This window comes from Rhinoraja longicauda, chromosome 9 (assembly GCF_053455715.1).
Source record: "Rhinoraja longicauda isolate Sanriku21f chromosome 9, sRhiLon1.1, whole genome shotgun sequence".
Taxonomy (NCBI): Eukaryota; Metazoa; Chordata; class Chondrichthyes; order Rajiformes; family Arhynchobatidae; genus Rhinoraja; species Rhinoraja longicauda.
In genome coordinates, this window is record NC_135961.1 from 17234538 (window position 1) to 17258751 (window position 24214).

Here is a 24214-nt window from a genome sequence, read left to right on the forward strand (position 1 = left end):
TATTTGCATGATAAGCACAGCTAACACTGAGTATGGGTCGGATGTAGAGCATCCAGTTCTTCTCGCTGCTTAATTGTTCATCGTGATGCATATTTGCATTTGGCAGGTTACGGGGAGCTTTGATCTACAGGATGTTGCTTCTTGTCCTCACACGTTTATAGCCCAGTTTGTTGGGGGGTTTTTTGTCTCCAAACACTAGTTTACACTTTATTTTGGCACAGAACTACAACAGTCCAATGTTCTGGCTCTTTCATGACCAGCATCCAAAACATCTACATAAATTGTTGATCTTAGAGCAACAATTCAAAGCAGAAATGTCCAGAATCCATTTGCCAAGGAAGATTCAACATAGTCTGGTCAGCAGTTCACCTGGACCTCTGCCGCATCTTTCGCCTTTTACACTTCAATCTGTGCATACGCTTCTTCCGCCACTTGGATCGCATCTTGTCAGGCGCCTCAGACGCCCACCATCAGTGTTATTGATTCACTAGGATAGCAGCTAATTTTCAGGCCAGCCTGGTACTGCTCCAGGCATGCGCCTTTGCACTCTTTATTCAACCAGGGTTAGTCACTTTAATAAATGGTATTTGAGGAAGAAGTGGGGTAACCAGATGCAAGAGTTGGAAAATCTGGGATACATTTTCTTGGTGGGTGTGTTAGTGTGAGAGGTGGATGCATAAATAATATTTTATGAGGACAGAATGTACGGGTAGGCTTGTCAGCTGACCTATGGAGAAGCTTTATTGAATAATTGTTGTGGAGAATATTGAAGAAGAGATGATGGAAGCCTTGATGGCTTTATACGTGACTACAAAATTCTCACTTTGACTAAGGAGTCTTAAACGTTTGTATTATTTTGTTAATTATTGTCACCTGTACCAAGATACAGTGGCAGGTTTGCGTGCTGTCCAATCAAATCAAATCATACTATACATGAGTATCGTACCATCGACCCATACACAAGTACAGCAGGAAGTAAAAAGAATAAAGAATGCCAGAGCGCAGGACATAATGTCACTGCATTAAAATGCTACAGTTACAGAGAAAGTACAGATTAAAAAAGAATGTGCAAGTCTGCAATGAGGTAGGTTGGAAGATCAGGATTATACTCTAGTTTATGGGAGAGTCATCCAATAGTTTGGGGAAGAAACTGTTTTCCTGAATGGGTGTTTGTTGCATAAGACCCTATTTTGCAGCATTCATTGTAGGATCAATTTTTATCATGTTTGGAAAAAAGTCTTAATTAATAATAATCATTTATATTTATACCGTGGCCTTATAAACAACCTTGAAAAAGCTACTTCGCTGGAATTTTGGAATTCAGTGTTATGTTGGAACTCACCTTGCTGATTAACAAAAAAAATCTGTCCATGCTAGTCTAGCCTGCTTCCATCAAAGCTTCATCAAATGCTGGTGTGCCAAATGGGACGATCCATTGTTGCTTCCCAATGGTATGTGTTAATGTTCAGACTCTTCATGGACGGACCTTTTTTTAATCCACCATGTGATTGTTCTCGCATGGAAACAGGCCCTTTGGCTCAACTTGCCCTTGCCAACCAAGATCCCCCATTTACACTAGTCCCACCTGCCCATGTTTAGCCCCAATTCCTCTAAACATTTCCCATCCATGTACCTGGCCAAATGTATTTCCATTGTGATTGGCAAACAAATGTGATTGTTTGCCCTCAGTTAGCTGTCCATAAAGCAGCTGCTTAAGTATTCTCTCGTCAGACATTCATGTCCTGCCCACCTGATCGATTATTTTTTCAACAATGTGTAACTAATGGGGATGTTTGTCTGGGACATAATCTGGGTGTCTGGAATCATGTCTCATGTATTCAAGAGAGAGTTAGATTTAGCTCTTGGGGTTAACGGAATCAAGGGATATGGGAAAAAAGCAGGAACGCGGTACTGATTTAGGATGATCAGCCATGATCATATTGAATAGCGGTGCTGGCTCGAAGTGCTGAATGGCCTACTCCTGCATCTATTTTCTGTGTTTCTATGTCTCATCATTTGGTGTAAAGTATTCTGGAGAGACGGGTCATGAGGAAGTGGCCAGGCTGTGTGGCACGTCTGCTGTATACTTGTCCATGTCTTCTAAGCATAGAGTAAGGTGGGAATGCCAACAGCAAGATACACCTTCAGCTTGTTCTTGAGGCTGGTTGCTCTTCGTTCCCACACTTTACTTCTCAGTCTTTCAAAAGCAGATCTGCCTATCAGTATCCTGTTTAGGAAAAGAAATTGCAGATGCTGGTTTATATCGAAAGTAGACACAAAAAGCTGGAGTAATTCTGCGGGTCAGGAAGGGGGAGGGGATAGAGAGGGTAAGCAGGGACTATCTGAAGTTAGAGAAGTCAATGTACATACCGCTGGGGTGTAATGTTCACTGGGGTGAAATATTCAACATCAATATTGATTATTCTTGAGAGAGTGTGTGAACTTGACCACCACTGAAAGCATCTGACTATTGGCTGCAGGGTATCAATCAAAAGAACAACTTGTAAAGCCACAGGAGATGGGTGAGGTCTGAAATGAATATTTCCTGTTTCTTTTCACTCTGGAGAATTTCATAGAAGCTAGGGAATTCAGGGAAGAGGACCTATACACTAGTTCACTATCCTGATCACTAGGGACAATTTACCGAAGCCAATTAACCCCCGAACCTGTACATCTTTGGAGCATGGGAGGAAACCGGAGCACCCAGAGAAAACCCACACGTGGTCACAGAGAAAACGTACAAACTCTGTAAAGACAGCACCCATAATCGGAATCAAACCCAGGTCTCTGGCGCTGTAAGGCAGCAACTCTACCGCTGCGTCACTGTGCTGCCCTGCGGTGTGGAAGAACTGTTCACCAGAGCCGGCTGTGCGTGCCGCCCAGCTGTTCCAGTACAGTTACAGCACTTGCATCTATCCAGCAATGTACAAAATTGCTCAGGTGTGCTGCTGTTCATTTAAGAGAATGACAAGTCTCATTTGACTATTTACCATCCAGTCATTAGCAAAGTGATGAAATATGTCACAATTAGTGCCGCCTAGCACCAATTACTCGCCAATAACCTAATCACCAATGCCCAAGGTTGGTTCCACCGGGACCACCCAGCCTCCGGCCTCATCCAACCCCTGGTCCAAGTGTGGATCAAGGTGAAAGAGCTGATGTGAAGCACAGAGCATCAAGGGATTTTGTAGACAATTCAAAGGACACCACGGCGAAGGCATGCCAGTAATTAGTGATACTTTGCAAAATGGAAAGTGGTTATAATTGCTGATGGATAACCATCCCAACCTAAGTCCATCACTGCAGGAATTCATCACTGTGGTGTTCTGGGCCCAACCATCTGCTGCCTCATCAGTGACCTTCCATCAGGAGGTCAAAGATGAGAGAGTGCATTTTTCAATTCCATTCACACACTCACAGGTTCAAAGGTTTCAAAGGTCTTTTATTGTCACGTGTACCAATTAAGGTACAGTGATCATATTACCATACAGCCATACTAAAAAAAAAGCAACAAGACACACAACTACATAAAAGTTAACATAAACATCCACCACAGCAGATTCCTCACTGTGATGGAAGGCAATAAAGTTGAATCTTCTTCCCTCATTTTTCTCCCGCGGTCGGGACATCCATCCGTCAGGAGGGCGATCGAAGCTCCCGCGATCGGGGCGGTTGTAGCTCCTGCGGCTGGAGCTCCCGAAGTCGGTCTCTAACCATGGACCGCGAGCTCCACAATGTTAAAGTCCATAGGCTCCTGCAATTGGAGTTCCCGAAGTCGGTCTCCAGCAAAGGCCGCCAGCTCCACGATACAGAAAAAAAAATCACATCTCCGTCGAGGTAAGACTCCTCGACAAATGAAGCAACTACAAGGCCTAGATAATGTTCAAAGAAGTAATATTCATGCCACAAAAGTTCCAGGCAATGGCCATATCCAATAAGTGTGAATGCAACCACTTTTGGCATTTCATGTATTACTATTATTTCCGCCCCTACTGTATCATCTTTGATCAGGGACTTGACTGGGTTATCCGAGGAATACTGTGGCTCAGGCTAATTACCCAGTAGTGACTAACAACTCCTGCTACCCGAAAGACTTCCCACCATCTACAAGGCACAAACCAAGGCTGTGAAGCAATAGTCTTCACTTACTTTGAGGAATACGACTCCTGCAATTCTAGGAAGTTCAATGCCATTCTCAGCAAGGCAGCCTGCTTGAGACCGCATCTGTCACTGTAAACATTCATTGTGGTGCACTGCACCTGCAATGGTGCATTGTGGCGCAATGCACCACAATTAATGTTTACAGTGACAGATGCGGTCTCAGGCAGGCTGCTTTGCTGAGAATGGCATTTACAAAATGTAATGAATTACTTACATGTGATCTCTATCACAAGAACGTCTGAAGTATCTGATGTATGGCGCCAAAACACGGCGCCTCTTGCGTGCAGGCTCAGTAGACTATGTCTGTACTCGTTGCAATGACAATAAATGAATATTATTATTATTATTATTATTATTAATTGCTAATCGAGGATTGGTGGTGTGGCAATTACTGGGCTGTCTGTAAATAAAATAATTTCACTGTGATAGTACTTCGCACACATGACAATAAAAGCACCTTTGAACCATTGATCCCCCTCCAAGTTGCACAATATCCTGACTAGATATATCACTGATTCATAATCACTAGCTCAAAATCATGGAACACTTTATTCAATAACAAATTGGCAGTATCTTCACAGAAAGTGTGCAGCAATTCAAGATGGCTGCTCACTGATACCATTTTCCCAATGACAAGTAGGGTATTGGCAGTAGGTACTAGCTTTCCAGTGATACCCTGATCCTACAAAGTGGAAAAATGTGTAACCTTCTGGCCGAGCATATCTCTTACTCAACTGTTAATTCAAACCAATGTAATCAACCGTAGTTGAATGGACAGCATCCAGTAAACAAAAAGAGGAAATGCCAACCTGGTGAAGTTCATCACAGAATGACCTGCCGGCTCGACAAGGAAAACAGAATGCAATGAATAAACAAACCCCCTAAAAACAGATCAGATCAAAGCTTTGTAGCCCCACTGCATGTAGTTGTGAGTGGTGGTGGATAGTTGAAAGGCTAATGGGGGGAATGAGGTTCCAATAACCTGCACCATCCCAGTGATGGCAAGACCCACTACATCAGTGCTAAAAATGAAGGCGGGACAGTCAGAACCATATTCAGCCAAAGCGCCAGGTGAATACCCATATCAGCTTTCCTCTGAGATCCTGACCATCGCAGAGGCCAGTGGGCTGCCAGTTCGAACCACTCCACCTGATATCAAACAACTGAGAGAACGGAGTACAACAGAGACTGCGGGACAGGCAACACCCAGCACCAGTCCTGACGACTTAATGTCCAGACTGGCTGTGCCTCGAGTTGAGTTGCTTTAATTACAACACTGGCTAGGTATGTCTTTTCACGAAAACCAGGAAGAGGCTCATCTGGCTAATTATGCCCAATCTATCTCCTCTATCATCAACGTTAGATGTTTACATTTGTCTAATGCATACCAACAGCATGCTGGGGATCTGCCCTCCAGAGTGATAAGGTCATATGTGATAGGAGCAGAATTAGGCCAGAATTAGGGGATCTACCCTCCATCGTCTACTCTGTCATTCACTCATGGCTGATCTATCTTTCCCTCCTAACCCCATTCTCCTGCCTTCTCCCCATAACCCCAGGCACCCATACCAATCAAGAATCTATCTATCTCTGCTTTAAAAATATCCCTCGACGACCTCCACAGCCTTCTCTGTGGCAGAGAATTCCATAGATTCACCACCCTCTAGATAACCAAGTATGGTTTAAAGCAACAAAATAATTCTGCATGATAATGGTTCCAAAGATTAGCGAGAGCTAGGAATTATTTGGCACATGTTAAATTATGAGTTGATTACCTTAAAGTTTCATGATGGAAAATGCCAGTTGTGTTTGCATCTTTAAATTGTATTTCTCAATTATTCATCCAGTTTTGTATAGGTTTCCTGGCAGCTGATCAAATTGAGTTCCAAGAGTTATTAGTATTTCCAAATCTGAACAAAAGAGTTGGTTGAGAGATATTGCTTACATGTGGATGGGATTAAGTAGCTAAACTGCTCTTCCAGTTTGACAAACTAAATATCACGGTCTTTCTGTCAGTTGGGCTACTCAAATGGTCTGAGGAAGGGTCTCAAGCCAAAATGTCACCCATTCCTTCTCTCCAGAGATGCTGCCTGTCCCGCTGAGTTACTCCAGCTCTTTGTATCTAACCGGTTTAGACCAGCACCTGCAGTTCCTTCTTGCATACTTGTATGGTAAGTTGGCAGTGAACAGTCTTTCAGCAAAATACTTCTGTCCCAAGTTATCTAGTATTGGAGAAAAATAAATCCTTTCTCTGAGCAAGGAATGTTTATGCAGATACTGTATAAGAATTTTTGTTGAAAGCTTATGAATGTAACAGTGTATTTTTATGTATAGTACAGTATCATTACAGGAAAATGTTGGATTTTTCCTGCAACTATAGTTTAGAGATACAGCGCGGAAACAAGCCCTTCGGCCCACCGTGTCCGCACCGACCAGCGATCCCCGCACATTAACACCATCCTACACACACTCGGGGCAGTTTACACATACTGCAAGCCAATTAACCTACATACCTGTACGTCTTCGGAATGTGGGAGGAAACCGAAGATCTCGGAGAAAACCCACATGGTCACGGGGAGAACGTACAAACTCCATACAGACAGTACTCGTGGTCGGGATTGAACCCGGGTCTCCGGCGCTGCAAGCGCTGTAAGGCAGCAACTCTATCACTGCGCCACCGTGGCCGTCTTAATGTAGTAGAATGTAACGTGTGTGTCACATATGTTGAAAGAGCAAACCTATATACAAAACAGATGCTTGTGATCCTGCTGCATTGTGACCAGACCTGAATGATAAACAGACCAGCAGCACCTTGACTGGGTGGACCCTCTCTTCAATAAACTCCCCGAGCCTACAGTTATCAGGAGAAGACTCCAAACCTGAGCTTTTCTGTTGACCATTGGACAACTTGCAACAGTCCTCCTGACGGGGTGCAGAGGGTTTCTTTGGAATCGGGGTGACTTCAGGATGAACTCTGCAAAGATGAACTATGAAACAAAGCTGTTCCTTCTTGGCTAATCTAGAAATCCAACACTCCAACCAAAGAGGACCATGCTAGGATGTTTCCCATTCACCCCCTGGTTGGATGCATGTGGAAATGCTTATCAGTGCTTTGTTCCAATAAATTATTTGGGTGAATAATCTCCAGCATTACCCAGTACACACTTGAGGGCTTTGATCTGCCAATTTCGACTGAGGATAAATAGGAGATTATTGTGAGGAGTGAGTGTCCATATTGCCCATCGAAGCTTGTTGAAATGCTCATCTGCTGGAAGTGAAGGTTAGTCATTGTGGTACGTGTTTTTACATGGTTGAAAGAAGGGTCTCGAGCCGAAGTGAGGAGTGAGAGGGCCGGGATGTGTGGGGAGACAAAGCCAATATTCGAGCAGAGAGGTCTGGAGGAGTGAGGTGTTTGGGAGAGGCCATTGGTGTGTGGAGTAAGAGGGCCGGAGACTGGGCGGTTAGGCGGTGACGCGCCGGCAGCCCATTGGTCCGCGCATCCCCGCCAACATATTCAAACCGCGGCGGTTGGGGAGCGACGCGCACAACACAGCTTCCCTCAGTGGGATGCCGCTTTCAAGCATTTAGCTTGGAAGCATTTAGTACAGGGCCCTCGAAAGTGCAGGGCCCGTAGCAAATGCTACTTTTGCTACTATGTTAATCTGGCACTGGTAGGCTTACTGGGTACGTTCCCCTGTCTGAGAGCAGGAATGGCTGTGAAGGTTAGCTCTGCCCTATCTGTCTGTACGGAATTTGTACGTTCTCCCTGTGACCGCCTGGGCTTTCTCCAGGTGCTCTGGTTTCCTCCCACACTCCAAAGACGTATAGGTTTGTACGTTAATAGGCGTCTGTAAATTGTAAATTGTCACCAGTATGTAGGATAGTCCCAGTGTAGGGGATGATTGCTTTTCGATGTGGACTTGGTGGGCTGTATCCCTAACGTATTCATCAGTGCAAAGCTGCAGCAGTTGGATAAATCTGGGTAAATCCCACGATCTTGGGACGTGGAATACAGTCGCACGATCCGTGTTGTTATTTCTGTTGCAATGCAATTAATATAAATGTCTGCAAGGACGACAATGGTTTCCTTTGGCAGCTTCATCCTGAAATTAAGGCAGTGATTCTCGGGGGAATGAATCGGTTCTGCAGAGGATCGTAATAGAACATTTGAAAACAATTGCCTTACACAGGCACATCTTATAATCTGCCCTTGGCAAACAAGAGTTATTTGAGAAGGTTGCAGAGTAAATTCAAATTTACTGATCCAATTAGTGTCCAATCAGTTCCAAAATCACAAAATGTGAAATCATTCATCTAAAAATGGTTGAAATGCAAGACTGCACAATAGCACTTCTAATAAACATGTCTTTTTTAGACCTTAATTGCGGCATGCTATTTTAAAAAATTTGCCTAAAAGCAGATTTTATTTTTGTGTTCAAGGCCTTCAAGCAGATGGAAACATCTAAATGTGTTTTTCTGGTGTTGTTCAAAACAACAATTAAGAGTTCAAAATTTAAATTATGTTGAACAATGTCGCCTTCTCTTTTTGTTCAATAGGGTCATTAGCCAAGCTGTTAATAGATGGAGCAGAAAATTAATACACGCAAGGTAACTGCATTGTCTTTTACCCAGAGTAGGGGAATCAAGAACCAGAGGACATAGTTTAAAGGTGAGGAGGAAACATTTAATAGGAACCCGAGGGGCAACCTTTTTACATAAAGGGTGGTAGGTACATGGAACGAGCTGCCAGAGGAGTTAGTTGAGGTAGGAACAATAACAACGTTTAAAAAAACATTTGGACAGATACGTAGATAAGATGTTTAGTGGGAAACCGGCCAAACGCTGGCTGATTGAACTAATGTAGATGGGGCATGTTGGTCAGCCTGTTTCCACCCTGTAAAGCTCAATGACTCCATGAGCTGCTGATGTAAGAGAATGATTTGCTACATGAAGCATGCGGTCTGAGGTATTTTTGGCGGACTCTGTGCATGTCCGACCTGACCTGAGCAAATAACCCTGACGGCTGTGTGCAGTCATCTGCATTGTCTGCTGTTGCCCTCTGGCAGCTGAGTGTTGTCCTTATTAGGGAATCCACAATAAGGGAGGCAAACGAGCTGCACTTTTGTTCTGCTGGCTCTGCCTTTTTCCTCCAGAGCCCACCAATCTTATACTCATTGTAGAATAACAAAACTGAGAATTTTGATTCCTAATATTTCACCGATCTTTAATCGTGGTGGCAGGGTCAAATCTCTTCATTTTCCTGCTCGCTACATGCACGCTGCGACAATCCCAGGTGGAGGCTTTACAACAACCTCAGAAGGGCCTTAAGGGTCGGCCTTGCCAGCAATGGATTCAATCCACAAAATTATTCAAAGAAAATATTAAGAATTAAAAGGTGCTCTACAGAGAAAAGCCAGTAATTACCAAGAAACTGTTGTCAGAGACTGTGTGCTGCTAAAGTGGCTGGTGCAGTTTCTAACTCTTCAGCACATCACTGTTTGAATCCCATAATACGGGTGTGGAGTACTCTATATATAACAGGCTCTCCAGGGAGCTTCTGCTGATGATTATTTTTGCTTCCATCCACACATTCTTAAAATCACTTATGCTCAAAAGATTCTTTTGACTGTCAGTTTCTTTCTTTTCTTGCATGGACTTTTGCTTATGTTATCACAGTTTTAACTTGTTTACAGCCCTCGACATTTTAAAGGACCACAAGGCTAAAACCCAAGTACCATTCTTCGCCAATTTAGACCCCTGGTATCTGGCAATGTATTCATCTAGAAGGCCAGTTTGCATGATTGTTTACCACACTGTTCTTTGGCTGCTTGCCTCTGTAGTGCGCTCATATTCAAATACAGCCTCTTGTAAGCCTAGCTTGCAATAACTAAAACCAGTCTCCACCACTTAAAGGCAAACTATATTGTGGCTGCAAGGGAGCTTTTATTTCCATATTTCCTCACAACACCAAAGGAGATAATTCCAGCCATCAAATCAACGGCAACCCACAGCACGATTACATTCCCCTACTAATTTTCCCTGAGCACTAGATTTTCAAACACGGACATTCTGATCTCTCCGACTGTCTTTGTGCCAAATGCATCAAAAGAATCAGGAACAGATGCCAAGGGTCAGACTTCGAATATCCCAAATTTAGTGACCTCAGAAGTTTACAATCTTGCATATGCAGTGAAGGGCAGTGAACACATCGTCAATTCCCCTACTCATCCATAAACAGCCTCTGTTAATATACACGTGTCACCACCAATAGTCCGTGTCCACTGCCAACCATGCGGTTTAGTGTCATGTACATCAGGTGCAATGACACATTGTGCAACACACTGACATATTCCAGCGTTTTGTGTCTAACTTTGGTTTCAACCAGCATCTGCAGTTACTTCCTGCACACTGAGAATATATTCCACTTCTTTTGTAGAATGAATTTGTAAACAACCAAACAATAATGGCTCACTGGCATAGGGGCAGCACAGGCTCTGCAGCACATGGGGTTCATCCTGACTAGAATGGAAGCTGTGAGACTCTACCCAGTGGCCGAATTGAAATGATGGAGGTGACAGAATCTTTTACCTAGACTTTTTCTTATTCCATTATCCCTTTTAATTTACCAGCACAGTTAGTGTGAGCAGGCACTTCTTGCATTCACCCCCCCCCCCCCCCCCCCCTTGCCTTATATCTTTATTCTGCCAGATATGTATGAGACTGGCAGTGGGAGAAGAAGGAATGCCAGTGGCCCATTATTGTCACATTTAATGTTAGGTGAAATATTTACTCTGCACTTACGATCAGCAGATGCTACACAGAGGGTGGTGAGTGCCAGGAAAGTGCTGCTGGGGGTGGTGGTTGAAGCAGATACATTAGTAGCATTTAAAAGACTTTTAGATAGGCATATGGATATGCAGGGAATGGAGGGATATGGGTAAAGTGCAGCTAGGTTACTGATGGTCTTGACATCATGTTCGGCAAAGATATTGTGGGTCAATTGGCCTGTTTTTGTGCTGTACTATTCTATGTTCGATGTAAATGCATATAATGCACAGTTAACTGTGTTGTTGAATGTAGCATGCATTGATTTGTAAATTTATTAAAAGGAATAACATTTCAGATCCAGTTCAAATCCAGGAGATATGTATATACATTCCAAAGAATGCTTCTTCACACATTTGAGCTTTGTGGCTTTGTAATTATGATGGTACAGAGTTTCCAGCACAATCAACTGTGCTGATAACCTCTCAAATCTGGTCAGATTGTATCCTTTCCCAGTACCGTTTGGGAGAAGAAGACTGTAGCTTTAAAATACAAATAATATAATAATATTTTGCAGAACCAGGTTTTTGACTGATGTTTGCAATGCAACGAAGGAAATAATTAGACGGGCTGGTTTTTGTCTAGTCTCTGAGGAGAACGGGAATTAATTCTTTAGTACTCCATGATCCGTGAAGAACAGCCAGACTTCATATTCTTAAAGTTTCCCAATTCAATGTGGCTGGGCTGGGAATTGGGGATTTGCTGACAGGTAGCAGAGACCGGGCTGTTAGCGAGAGGGGGTGTGTGGGAAGGAACTGCAGATGCTAGTTTGAACCGAAGACAGACACAAAACGCTGGAGTAACTCAGCGGGACAGGCAGCATCTCTGGAGAGAAAGAGTGGGTAGTAAGGAACTGCAGACACTGGTGAAGAAGGGTCTCGTCTCGAAACATCACCCATCCCTTCTCTCCAGAGATGCTGCCTGTCCTGCTGAGTTACTCCAGCATTTTGTGTCTATCTTCTGTTTGTGAGACGGGATTTAGATGTGATTGTCATAAAAGTGGGAGGAGGAGAAACTCAGGCCAAGGGAAAGCCAAGACTCTCAAGGTGACAAAAATAAATGTAAAAGTTATCTGTTTGACCTCTGCTAGTTCATGATTCGTCTCCTTATTGGCTGATCTGATGCAGATGTCAATACTTTTACTCTTGGTCCAACTACATTTGCAGATTGATTATCTACGATAACAGTAGGAAAATAACTGCAGATGCTGGTACAAATCGAAGGTATCACAAAATGCTGGAGTAACTCAGCAGGTCAGGCAGCATCTCTGGAGAGGAATGGGTGAGGTTTCGGGTCGAGATCCTTCTTCAGACTGATGTCAGGGGGGGTGGGACAAAGAAAGGATATAGGTGGGGACAGGAAGACCGTGGGAGAACTGGGAAGGGGGAGGGGAAGAGAGGGACAGAGGAACTATCTAAAGTTAGAGGTCAATGTTCATACCGCTGGACTGTAAGCTGCCCAAGCGAAATATGAGGTGCTGTTCCTCCAATTTGCGGTAGGCCTCACTATGACACTGGAGGAGGCCCATGACAGAAAGGTCAGACTGGGAGTGGGAGTTGAAGTGCTCAGCCATCAGGAGATCAGGTTGGTTAAGGCGGACTGAGCGAAGGTGTTGAGCAAAACGATCGCCGAGCCTGCGTTTGGTCTCGCCGATGTAAATAAGTTGACATCTGGAACAGCGGATACAATAGATGAAGTTGGAGGAGGTGCAGGTGAACCTCTGTCTCACCTGGAAAGACTGTTTGGGTCCTTGGATGGAGTCAGGGGGGGAGGCAAAGGGACAGGTGTTGCATCTCCTGCGGTTGCTGGGGAAAGTGCCTGGGGAGGGGGTGGTTTGGGTAGGAAGTGACGAGTGGACCAGGGAGTTACGGTCTCTGCGGAAAGCAGAAAGCGGAGGAGATGGCAAGATGTGGCTAGTAGTGGGATTCCGTTGGAGGTGATGGAAATGTTGGAGGATAATTTGTTGGATACACTTGCGAGGTAGGTGGACGGTGAGGACAAGGGGGATTCTGTCCTTGTAACGAATGGGGGAAGGGGGAGTGAGAGCAGAGCTGCGGGATGTAGAAGAGACCCTAGTGAGAGCTTCATCTATAATGGAAGAGGGGAAGCCCCGTTTCCTAAAGAATGAGGACATCTCTGACGCCCTAGTGTGAAACACCTCATCCTGGGCGCAGATGCGGCGCAGACGGAGGAATTGGGAGTAGGGGATAGACTTTTTACAGGAGACAGGTTGGGAAGAGGTGTAGTCCAGATAGCTGTGTGAGTCAGTGGTTTTGTAGTAGATGTCAGTCACTAGTCTGTCTCCTGTGATGGAGATGGTGAGATCCAGAAACGGTAGGGTGATGTCGGAGATAGTCCAGGTATATTTACGAGCAGGATGGAAATTAGTGGTGAAATGTATGAAGCCAGTGAGTTCTGCATGGGTACAAGAGGTAGCACCAATGCAGTCGTCAATGTAGCGGAGGTAGAGTTCAGGGATGGGGCCAGTGTACGTCTGGAACAGGGATTGTACGACGTACCCAACAAAGAGGCAGGCATAGCTAGGGCCCATGCGAATGCCCGTAGCTACGCCTCGGGTTTGGAGGAAGTGGGAGGAGTCAAAGGAGTTGTTGAGGGTAAGAACAAGCTCTGCTAGGCGGTGGGGAGTGTTAGTAGATGGAGATTGGTTGGTTCTACGGTCGAGCAAGAAACGGAGAGCTTCAAGACCATCCTTGTGGGGGATGGAAGTGTAGAGTGTCTGGACATCCATGGTAAAGATGAGGGAGTGGGGGCCTGGAAAACGGAAGTTATTGAGGAGGCAGAGAGCATGTGAGGTGTCTTGGACATAGGTGGGGAGGGATGTGACCAGGGGGGATAGGATGGAGTCGAGGAAGGTGGAAATTAATTTGGTGGGACATGAACAGGCAGAGGCAATCTACGATAACAGCGTGTTTTTAAAGAAGATTCTTCGCTCTTTCTGCTAGTATTTGTCTCTTGCGTGGAACAACAAGCAAGTGGTGGGTTAAACGTAGAAACATAGAAACATAGAAAATAGGTGCAGGAGGAGGCCATTTGGCCCTTCGAGGTAGCACCGCCATTCATTGTGATCATGGCTGATCATCTACAATCAGTAACCTGTGCCTGCCTTCTCCCCATATCCCTTGATTCCACTAGCCTCTAGAGCTCTATCTAAATTCATATAATTCAGAGAATTTAAAATTCTCTTTTAAATTAATTCAGTGAATTGGCTTCCACTGCCCTCTGTGGCAGAGAATTCCACAAATTCACAACTCTCTGGGAGAAAAAGTTTCTTCTCACCTCAGTTTTAAATGGCCTCCCCTTTATTCTTCGACTGTGTCCCCTGGTTCTGGACTCCCCCAACATTGGGAACATTTTTCCTGCATCTAGCTTGTCCAGTCCTTTTATAATTTTATACGTCTCTATAAGATCCCTCTCATCCTTCTAAACTCCAGTCTAGTCTTTCCAATCTTTCCTCATATGACAGTCCCTCCATCCCAGGCATTAACCTCGTGAACCTACGCTGCACTGCCTCAATAGTCCTTCCTCAAATTAGGAGACCAAAACTGCACACAATACTCCAGATGTGGTCTCACCAGGGCCCTATAAAACTGCAGAAGGACTTCTTTGCTCCTGTACTCAAATCTGGTAGGCTTGGAGTGGCTGAACACTCGATATCATTTTAACCATTACTCTTGCCACTTTTCAACATGCAAAGAGTTAAAATCAAGGCTAATGTCTTTCAATAACTTTTTTTAGTGGTCCCATGCAAATCCTATGGGAATGGAGTTGAAAATTGAATTTTCATGGTAATTCTGCCATATGGTTTCTGTAATGGGTGTACAGTTTATTATTTGTCAGTCTATTCAAAAGAAAAAGACGTACAGGTATGTAGGTTAATTGGCTGGGTAAAATGTTTAAAAAAATTGTCCCTAAATTGTGTAGGATAGTGTTAATGTACGGGGATCGCTGGGCGGCACGGACTTGGAGGGCCGAAAAGGCCTGTTTCCGGCTGTATATATATGATATGATATGATAAAACGGTCACTGAGATACTGTAAGAAACCAGACACCTGCTGTCAAGATATCTGATCATTTACAAATCAACCTTTAACTTCTCAACATTCAAAGACATTCAGTAATTATTTATTTGAACGAGTCTTCACTTGTTGTCTTCTTTAAATGTTAAGCTGCATTATTAAAAATAGATAATAGAAAAGTCACTTGTCAGGTGCCACCCATGCAAATTCTAAAGGCATCAATTGTTGGAGACATTACCTGTACTGCTTCAGTGATGCGTGCCAGTGGAAAATCATGTGGTTGATGTGTTTACTTCAAGCGATGAAAGAACCATAGGAATGTTTGCTACGTTCTCGGGATGAGCCCACATCTGTTAATAAAACTAGATTCAATATTCACCACACCTATACCATACCTATGTTTTAAATTCCATTCCCAGTACTAATTAAGTAAATATTAACTTATTGAAATAAGTCTGCCTTATGATTGAGTTAAAGTCAATTGACATTTTTCATTTTAATTAACTAAAATGACACATCGACTGTGCAGGCAATGATGATCAAGTGAATGGCCAATAAATTGATGCCTAATTTCTGAAAATCTGTCAATTTATTTATGTCCTTTATGCTTAATTGTGTGAATTTTGAATAGAGAAAAATGCAGATTATATGTTTACACGCAGGTAATTAAATGCACCTATCTCTATGTTTGAAAGGCGTAAGAACTGGCTATGATGGCTGTGAGCCTCAATGCACAGGTTTCCATAGTTCCTAATCATGTGTTTTTTTGTTTTGCTTTTGTGTGAGGTTCCGCTTCAAGTGCATTCAGTATTTTGAGCATTGTTGCCAAATAAAACTGCAATGAAAATCATCCATTGTGTTGAAGGAATAAATGCAACAAATCAGCCATAGTTCGGCACCCACAGCATTGCCCCACTCTGGGCATTGCAGGGCTGTGTTATGATGTTTATGAGCACGTCGGGTGTTTTTATGTACATGCTGATTTTAAATCTAGCCTTTTATTCACAAAATGCTGGAGTAACTCAGCAGGTCAGGCAGCATCTCAGGAGAGAAGGAATGGGTGACATTTCGGGTCGACCCGAAACGTTGCCCATTCCTTCTCTCCCGAGATGCTGCCTGACCTGCTGAGTTACTCCAGCATTTTGTGAATAAATACCTTCGATTTGTACCAGCATCTGCAGTTATTTTCATACATTAAATCTAGCCTTGTGCGCTAGATTAACGCATGTGTGAACTTTAGTGATTGCTGTGCCTGAGTGCATGCACATGGCTACCCCAACAAAAACAGAGCCTTGGAATAACTCAGCAGGTCAAACAGCATCTGTGGAGACAAAAAGTATAAGTCGATGTGGAGTTCTTACAGTATTCTGTTTTTTAAATCCAGATTCCCACATTTGCAGGCTTTCCTATGTTGTTACATTAATCTGTTGAACTGAAAATAATAAACTGGTCTCTGTCCTAAATAGAACTGCTACCCAACCCTATCTCTGAATGGTGCTAGTATTTACATGTGCTGGTTCTGCATCATAGTGCCTTCAGAGCAATGGTCCCACATCAAAACCACCCTTGTGTAGTTTAACCAAGTGGTAAGTTGGGTCACAATGATTACTACCTATTACAAATTTCAGTGTTCAATGAATAGTGTGGATGATTGATATGAGTATTAACTGTGTGTTCATGGATTCTACAGTCAAATCCAGTTCTTAGCCTTTGATTTATGTTGTCCTTTCAGGCCTGCCATAACAGATCGGAAGCCAGCAGAACTCAACACACTGAATGATGTTGGATATCAAATCCGCATCTAAAGAAGCCATGGAGTGAAAGCTGTTACATTTCACGAGCTGCAATGGTGCTCTTCCATGTATTTTTGTGCCCAGTCCTTATTTTAATGGATGAAAGCTACTTATGATGATTGGCGTACTCTTTGGACAGTGTTGAAACCCGATAGGTCAAAAAAAAAGGTGCACTAATCTATGTATCTTGTGTATTTTGTTAAAAGTAACACAACATGAATCTGTTCCCCAGCTGCAGCACTGTGATTAATGTTCAGGTTACTGATTCGTGCTGTTGGGGGGTGGGGGGGCATTATTGTGTCAATCCCACAGCTGAAACTTGACTGGAAATTAGACGATGGTGCTTCCTCAATGCTAAGTCATGGCTGATATTTGGGGGTCTAAATAGATAGTAACTTCAAGTGAAATAAAGCAATAGAGACCTGCTAAGGGGGAAAAAAAGGTTTACTTTCCAGTACCAGTAATAGCCAATGAAAATGAATAACCAAGCTCAGGAGCAAATGCTCGTGATAATTTTAAGTGTTTTCAGAAGAATTTTTAATGTAACGAGGATGAATGGAAAACCCCCCCAATATTTTGGGGCATTTTCGGTGGGTAAATATAGCATTTCTAACCAGCAAAGCCTCTGGTCTTTAGTAGGTTTCCTGATCTCGGCGAGGTTTATAGCAGGGGCACAATTGTCCTCACTAACCTTGGGTTATAGAGGTTCATTATGAACAGTCATGTCTTCATCATGTAATCAAATGGAAGTTGGAAAGAATGCAGCCCTGGGTAGATAAAGCTTAGCTATGGTGTACTGGAGTTGAGCCTTTATCTAACAATGTCTTTATCTAGGGCGGCCATGGTGGCGCAGTGGTAGAGTTGCTGTCTTACAGCGCTTGTAGCGCCAGAGACCCGGGTTTGATTCTGACTAAGAGTGCTTGTCTGTATGGAGTTTGTGTGTTCTTCCCGGGACCACTTGGGTTTTCTTCGAGATCCTCCTACACTCCAAAGACCTACAGGTATGTAGGTTAATTGGCTCGGTGTATGTGTAAATTGTCCCTAGTGTGTGTAGGATATGTAAGTATGCGGGGATCGCTGGTCGGCGCGGACTTGGTGGGCCGAAAGGCCTGTTTCCGCACTTTATCTCTAAACTAAACTAAACTAATCACTCTGTCACAAAGAGAAGATAACTATTTAATATATCCATTCCACACCATCACACCAGAAGGCAATTAAATAAGCTTTGGCTCCAAGTTGATATCTTAAGAAATCTTCCATATAACCAGTGAGAATATTTTGTAATTAATTCCCCCCCCCCCCCACAGTGTGCGGCAGTGGGGAGGTGAGAGGCCTTGTTTTGGAGATGGGAAAAGATGAAGCCAAGGGAGAGCAGAAAATCTCAAATTTGCAGTTTCAAGCCGAACATTACCCTTGCATGTTCATTAAGAATGAGACCTTCTCAAGAAATGTTTTGGACTTTTCACACTGACAAATCTCCTGACAAATCAGTTGCTAAGAATGATGAGATGCTCCATGCAGAACTCTCAGTTGTGCTTTTTGTCGCAATTGTAATTGAGGTAAGTCTGGCTTTTTTTTGTGATTATGCAATTTTAATTTTAATTTGGAAACCTGGGATAAATCTGGTTACAATTGCAGGAACCACTCTTAGGTGTGACCAATCAATGCAGTGACATATCCCAAAATGTTTAGGGCTGAAATTCTGTGAATAACGATCACACAGGTGGTGGCAGGATTGTAGCTTGCTGACCTCTGCCAGAGTTTGTCGTCAGCAAAGAGCTAATGTTCAGAACGGACATCTTTGATGTTGGAAATCAGGCAAAGGTGTAATTTCCTCAGTTGTACTGATTGGACCCGCTGGATTTGCTAGAGAGAGGCAGTTGGCAAGTGGGATATAGAGTCATAGAATGATACAGTGTTGAAACAGACCATTTGGCACAACTTGCCTACACCAGCCAACTTATCCCAGCTACAGTAGTCCCACCTGCCTGCGCTTGGTCCAAATCCCTCCAAATTTGGCCTATCCATGTACCTGTCTAACTGTTTCTTAAACGATGGGATGGTTCCAACCTCCTATGGCAGCTTGTCCTTATACCCACCACCCTTTGTGTGAAAAAGTAACCCCTCAGATTCCTATTAAATCTTTCCTGCCTTCACCTTGAACCTATGTCCTCTGGTCCTCAATTTCCCCACTCTGGGCAAGAGATTCTGTGCATCTAAATGCATCTGTGCATATAAAGTAGGAAGGAACTGCAGATGCTGGTTTACACTGAAGATAGACGCGAAATGCTGGAGTAACTCAGTGGGACAGGCAGCATCTCTGGTGAAAAGGAGTAGGTGATGTTTCGGGTCGAGACCCTTCTCCAGACTGAGTCTGAAGAAGGGTCTCGACTCAAAACATCACCTATTCCTTTTCTCCAGAGTTGCTGCCTGACCCGTTGGATTACTCCAGCATTTTGTGTCTAAATTGGATATGATAGTAGTCTTCTGGTTTAGCTGCAACTTTGTTGACAAAAATGTTAGTATATGCTTTATATATTTTTCTGAACTTTCCAACTAGTTACATCCCTGCCCATGGTCTAAACAATATCTGCATTCCTGTTAAGTTATTTCAATTCAATAGTTGGGGCAGCCATTTTTGCTGCCTTATCAAATTACTTAACTGAACAAAAAAACTTTCAACTTCCATTCCACTAGTGAAAACAAAGAACTGAAACAAAGAACTGATGGCCGAAACTATCCACTTCATAATTCTGAATGATAGATTTAATGAAGAGCTTCTTCCAATGCACAAGTAGTCAAATTGCTATATGAACAGAATGTTTCCCAAGTCTCTTATTGCAGTCACCAATTTATCATGGCTGCGTTCTGATGCTCGATGCATTTGCCCACCGTAATTCCAAGATCTCTATTGAATCAAAAGGTTAGTTAACCATCGTGCCATCTGATTGTAAAATTCAAAGGAAATTCTGCTGAGGGTGGTCACTTTTGGGCACATAGCAGTCCAAGTGGGAGGGGTGAAGGAGAACTGATTTTACTCAACGTCAATGTAGATTTGGGGGGCACTCTGTCTACTCCCACTTAGGTCATTGCATACGTTATTATGTTCATGCAGTTTTAAATATCCTTACGGTAAAGGAAGGGATGAATGCTGAGCAATAATAAAGGGGGAGGTGTGGTGGGAGAGAGAATGTCTAAAATGTCCCTTGACCTCCCCGGTTGAAGAGTCCTGAGGTTATTTTGTCCAGCAGTTTCTACTTCCAAAATTGTGAATCCTGTGAAAAATCTAGTGGTAAAGGATACAAAGAGCCTTCTGTGTTATGCTGCCTTAAGGAGTTGTGTGTTCCCACAAGCAGCATGGAAAAGAGGGTGTGTGTTTATTTTTCAGTTATGAAAGAACATTCTGTAAAGCAAGATGTGCCACGATTGGCCCAAATGACTGAAAGTGAGTGGACACTGTACATTATGCTCAATAACCCACTTTATGTTATCCAACATTTGGAATCTGTTTGGTTAATCTGGATCCCTGTGTTCAACATTATCTGCATGTGCCAATACTGGAGTCTAACTTGAAACTGCAGCTGTTTTGTTCATTGCATGCCTTTCCCTCAAAGATGTCCTTTAAATAAGAAGTATAAGTAACCCCCTCATTACATTCATAAAGCTGCCAAGAATAAATGAAATTTCATGCGTGTATTCCTAGATGTGATAGTTACATTAGTGGATTAGTTGTTTAGCAAATGTGGCGATACCGACCACTGCAGTTTGAAAACTTGAATTTAACTTTATTTCAGTGATGTGAAATTCAAAAGCTGACATTGGCTTAAATAAAATGTAATAACGAAGCCTTCTGATAGTTTTAAAAACCTAAGATAGACACAACAAGCTGGAGTAACTCAGCGGGGCAGGCAGCATCTCTGGAGAGAAGGAATGGATGACATTTCGGTTCATGACCCTTTTTCAATTGTAAAACCTACACTGGTTCGCTGATGTCTAATGAAGGAAACCTGGTGTCATAGAAACATATGTCCATGTTCAGTCTGACCCATCTGTAACTCTGGTCTACACCCAATGTGCGTGGCCCTGAATTGCCACCTGCACTGCTGAAGTGAGCCACTCAGTTAATCAAAACAGGCTCTGGAGCCATTTGAGAAGAAATCACAATGTCATCTGCAAAGCATCAATAACAACCGCCAAGCTTGCTCTCAACACCCACATACTGAGTAATGGATTAAGAAAAATGTACTTGCAGCATTTGGGTTAGAAAACTTTTATAAAAAGAAATCTTAATCGTCAAGGGCAGAAAAATGTAATCATTGATTTTTAACTTTTGAATTAATGTTTTGCAGTTTACTGACTTTTTACAATATCAGTATTGATGTTTTTTAAAAAAAAGAAATGCTGCTCTACACCGGTCAAAAACAGCATTGCAACAGGGAGTATAATCTGTCAGCGTTAGACTCGGTAGTCTGAGGCTGAGGTAAAAAATATAATAACAAATATTGTTTAAAGCGCAACTGAAATAGAACTTTTGAGTGAGATTTTGTTTGTTATATATTATGAAATACCTTGTGAATCAAGTGGAATTTTACCAAAATGATTCTTAGCCAGACTTGGTTGAAACATTTCTATTTATTATATTGTGAACTTTGTTTTTAATTAATAAAATGATTGATGTCGTTTAAAACTGTTAGTTTGCATGTTCTGTTGAATGGAGAAAGTGCATATTTTACACGACGCGTGAGATGTTTTAATAAAGCTGAAACCTTTTCAAATCTAAGTGATATTTGGAATTTATATGATGTCAGATTTATTTAAAGAGGGAAGACATTCCTCAATAATGCCACTCTGGGGGTCAAAGTCAATGTTTATCTAGTTTGGCTTTTTGCCAGTGATGTCACTTGTTGATCTCCAGTGCTGCCTCCCAGGGTCTGGAATCCAGTTCCTTGAGTAATTCAAATAGTTAATCTGATCATAGTGCAGCTTAAATGTGATAACTGGAGCTTTGCCCCTACACACCCCCCATCCCCCCATTCATAAATCCAATCACATTTCCTTTCTTTTCATATTAATGTGACAGGAAGTAGTGGCATTGAAGTTACCTATTGCATGGCGATAGACAGATAATTAGATATTTGTGTGAACTGCTTGCTCTTTGTTGTGTCTTTTATTCCACTGCTCCCCTGTGGAGATAACCAACCAACTTTGTATGGAAGATGTGAAGATGGAGTACATGCAGATGGAGGGGTGAAGATGAAGAGCATCTTGACAGCAATAGTAATGAGATTTTCGTTCCATACAAAAGCAACACCAAAACAGTTATGAATTTACTGGAAATAAAGTCGGGAGACCCAAAGGACTGAAATAAGGACTGTTTCACTTATTCCAGAAATAGACACATATAGCCAAGGCACATGCGAGTTCCCATAGCTGCTATACCAACCATTCCTCCTCCCTGAGCACTTTCCCATTTGATCACTGAAGATGCACCACCTACATTTTGGTTCCATTAACCAGGGCCCCAACAGTCCTTCCAGGTGATACATCAATTCACTTGCACCTCTTCCATGACCTCATGCGTGGCTCACTGTGCCCACTATCGTGTCCCCTCTACATTGGAGGAAACAAACACAGATTGTCTGACTGCTTTGAAGAGCATTTTCATTCAGTCAGTGGATGATTCACTTTCCCTCTATCAGAATTAGCCTGTTATGCTATAAGTTTATCCATCAGTAACATCAAGTCATATTCTCTCTCCCTCTGCAGACATTGCCTGATCTTCTGGGTATTTCCACCATGAGCTGTGGTACAAGAAAATTCTGAAGAAGGGTCTCGACCCGAAACGTCACCCATTCCTTCTCTCCCGAGATGCTGCCTGACCTGCTGAGTTACTCCAGCATTTTGTGAATAAATAAAAATGAGCTGTGGTACTCTCAACAGCCCTGCCTTGGATTTCAGTTTTTACATGCCATGTTGTCTTCTCTCTTTTTAATTGCCTCAATTATCTATCAACTAGATGCTACCTAAACATTGTATCACCATGGCGACTCAAGGTTCATCCTCATCAGAGACATCCCGTTTATCCTCTCCCACCTACAGCTTAAAGCTAACTTCTGTTCTCACATTTCCAATTTTAATGAACAGTTTTTGACCTGAATCATTAATTCTGTTTCTCTTTCCGCAGATGCAGCCTAACCTGCTGACTATTTTGAGCATTTTCTGCTTTTAAGAACTTTAGCCCTCCTGGCAAAGGAAGACATCCTTGCACCTGGATATAGGGCAATGATAGGGCAGCAGAAATATTCATTTCAAATGCATATGGTTACAGAGATGATTGCGAATCAGAAACCGGCTACAAAACATAACCATGTGTAGGAAGGAACTGCAGATGGTGGTTTATACCGAAGATAGGCTCAAAGTGTTGGAGTAACTCAGCGGATCAGGCAGCAACTCTGAGGAAAAAGTATGGGTGACTTTTCGGTTTGGAACTTCGGGGTCTGAAGAAGGGCTTCGAACCGAAACGTCATCCATCCTTTTTCTCCTGAGTTACTCCCAGTGCTTTGAGTCTATCTCCGGTATAAAACATAACCAATTTGTTTTTATTTTAACTATCTTGTGTTAAGCATCAATGAACACTGATGCATTTCCTCAGGTGGAAACCCATCCAATGTATTCAAATATTTTGGTGTCATTGTCTTCCCAGAGGCCAGGCTGAACTAATGGAGCTATTATTTAAATCCCCACACGTACTCCTTATCAAATACATATTTTTTATCTTTGAATTAATTTTTGCGTTCATTGGGTCAAAGGACACAAATCATAGGAAACAGAACTGTTTTGTACTTTTTGCAATAATGTTAATATAATCATCATCAGAGGTAGAGTAAAGCTGTATAAGAAAATAACTGCAGATGCTGGTACAAATCGATTTATTCACAAAATGCTGGAGTAACTCAGCAGGTCAGGCAGCATCTCGGGAGAGAAGGAATGGGTGACGTTTCGGGTCGAGACCCTTCTTCAGACTCCCCCTCCCATTCCCAGTCCGACCTTTCTGTCATGGGCCTCCTCCAGTGCCATAGTGAGGCCCACCGGAAATTGGAGGAACAGCACCTCATATTTCGCCTGGGCAGTTTGCAGCCCAGTGGTATGAACGTCGACTTCTCCAACTTTAGATAGTTCCTCTGTCCCTCCCTTCCCCTCCTCCTTCCCAGATCTCCCTCTATCTTCCTGTCTCCACCTATATCCTTCCTTTGTCCCGCCCCCCTGACATCAGTCTGAAGAAGGGTCTCGACCCGAAACGTCACCCATTCCTTCTCTCCCGAGATGCTGCCTGACCTGCTGAGTTACTCCAGCATTTTGTGAATAAATCGTAGAGTAAAGCTGCTTCAGTCCCACCCC

General features: G+C 43.0%; 1 protein-coding gene across 1 annotated transcript in view; it reads left to right on the forward strand.

Moving 5' to 3' along the window:
- vash2 (vasohibin 2) overlaps positions 1 to 19174 on the forward strand; it is a 99388-nt gene extending 80214 nt beyond the window's left edge. Inside the window, exon 7 of the mRNA XM_078404880.1 lies at positions 16756 to 19174. Coding sequence (XP_078261006.1) covers positions 16756 to 16828 — 73 coding nt within the window. The 3' untranslated portion in view covers positions 16829 to 19174. The remainder of the gene's footprint in view (positions 1 to 16755) is intronic.
- Positions 19175 to 24214: the final 5040 nt, after the last annotated feature.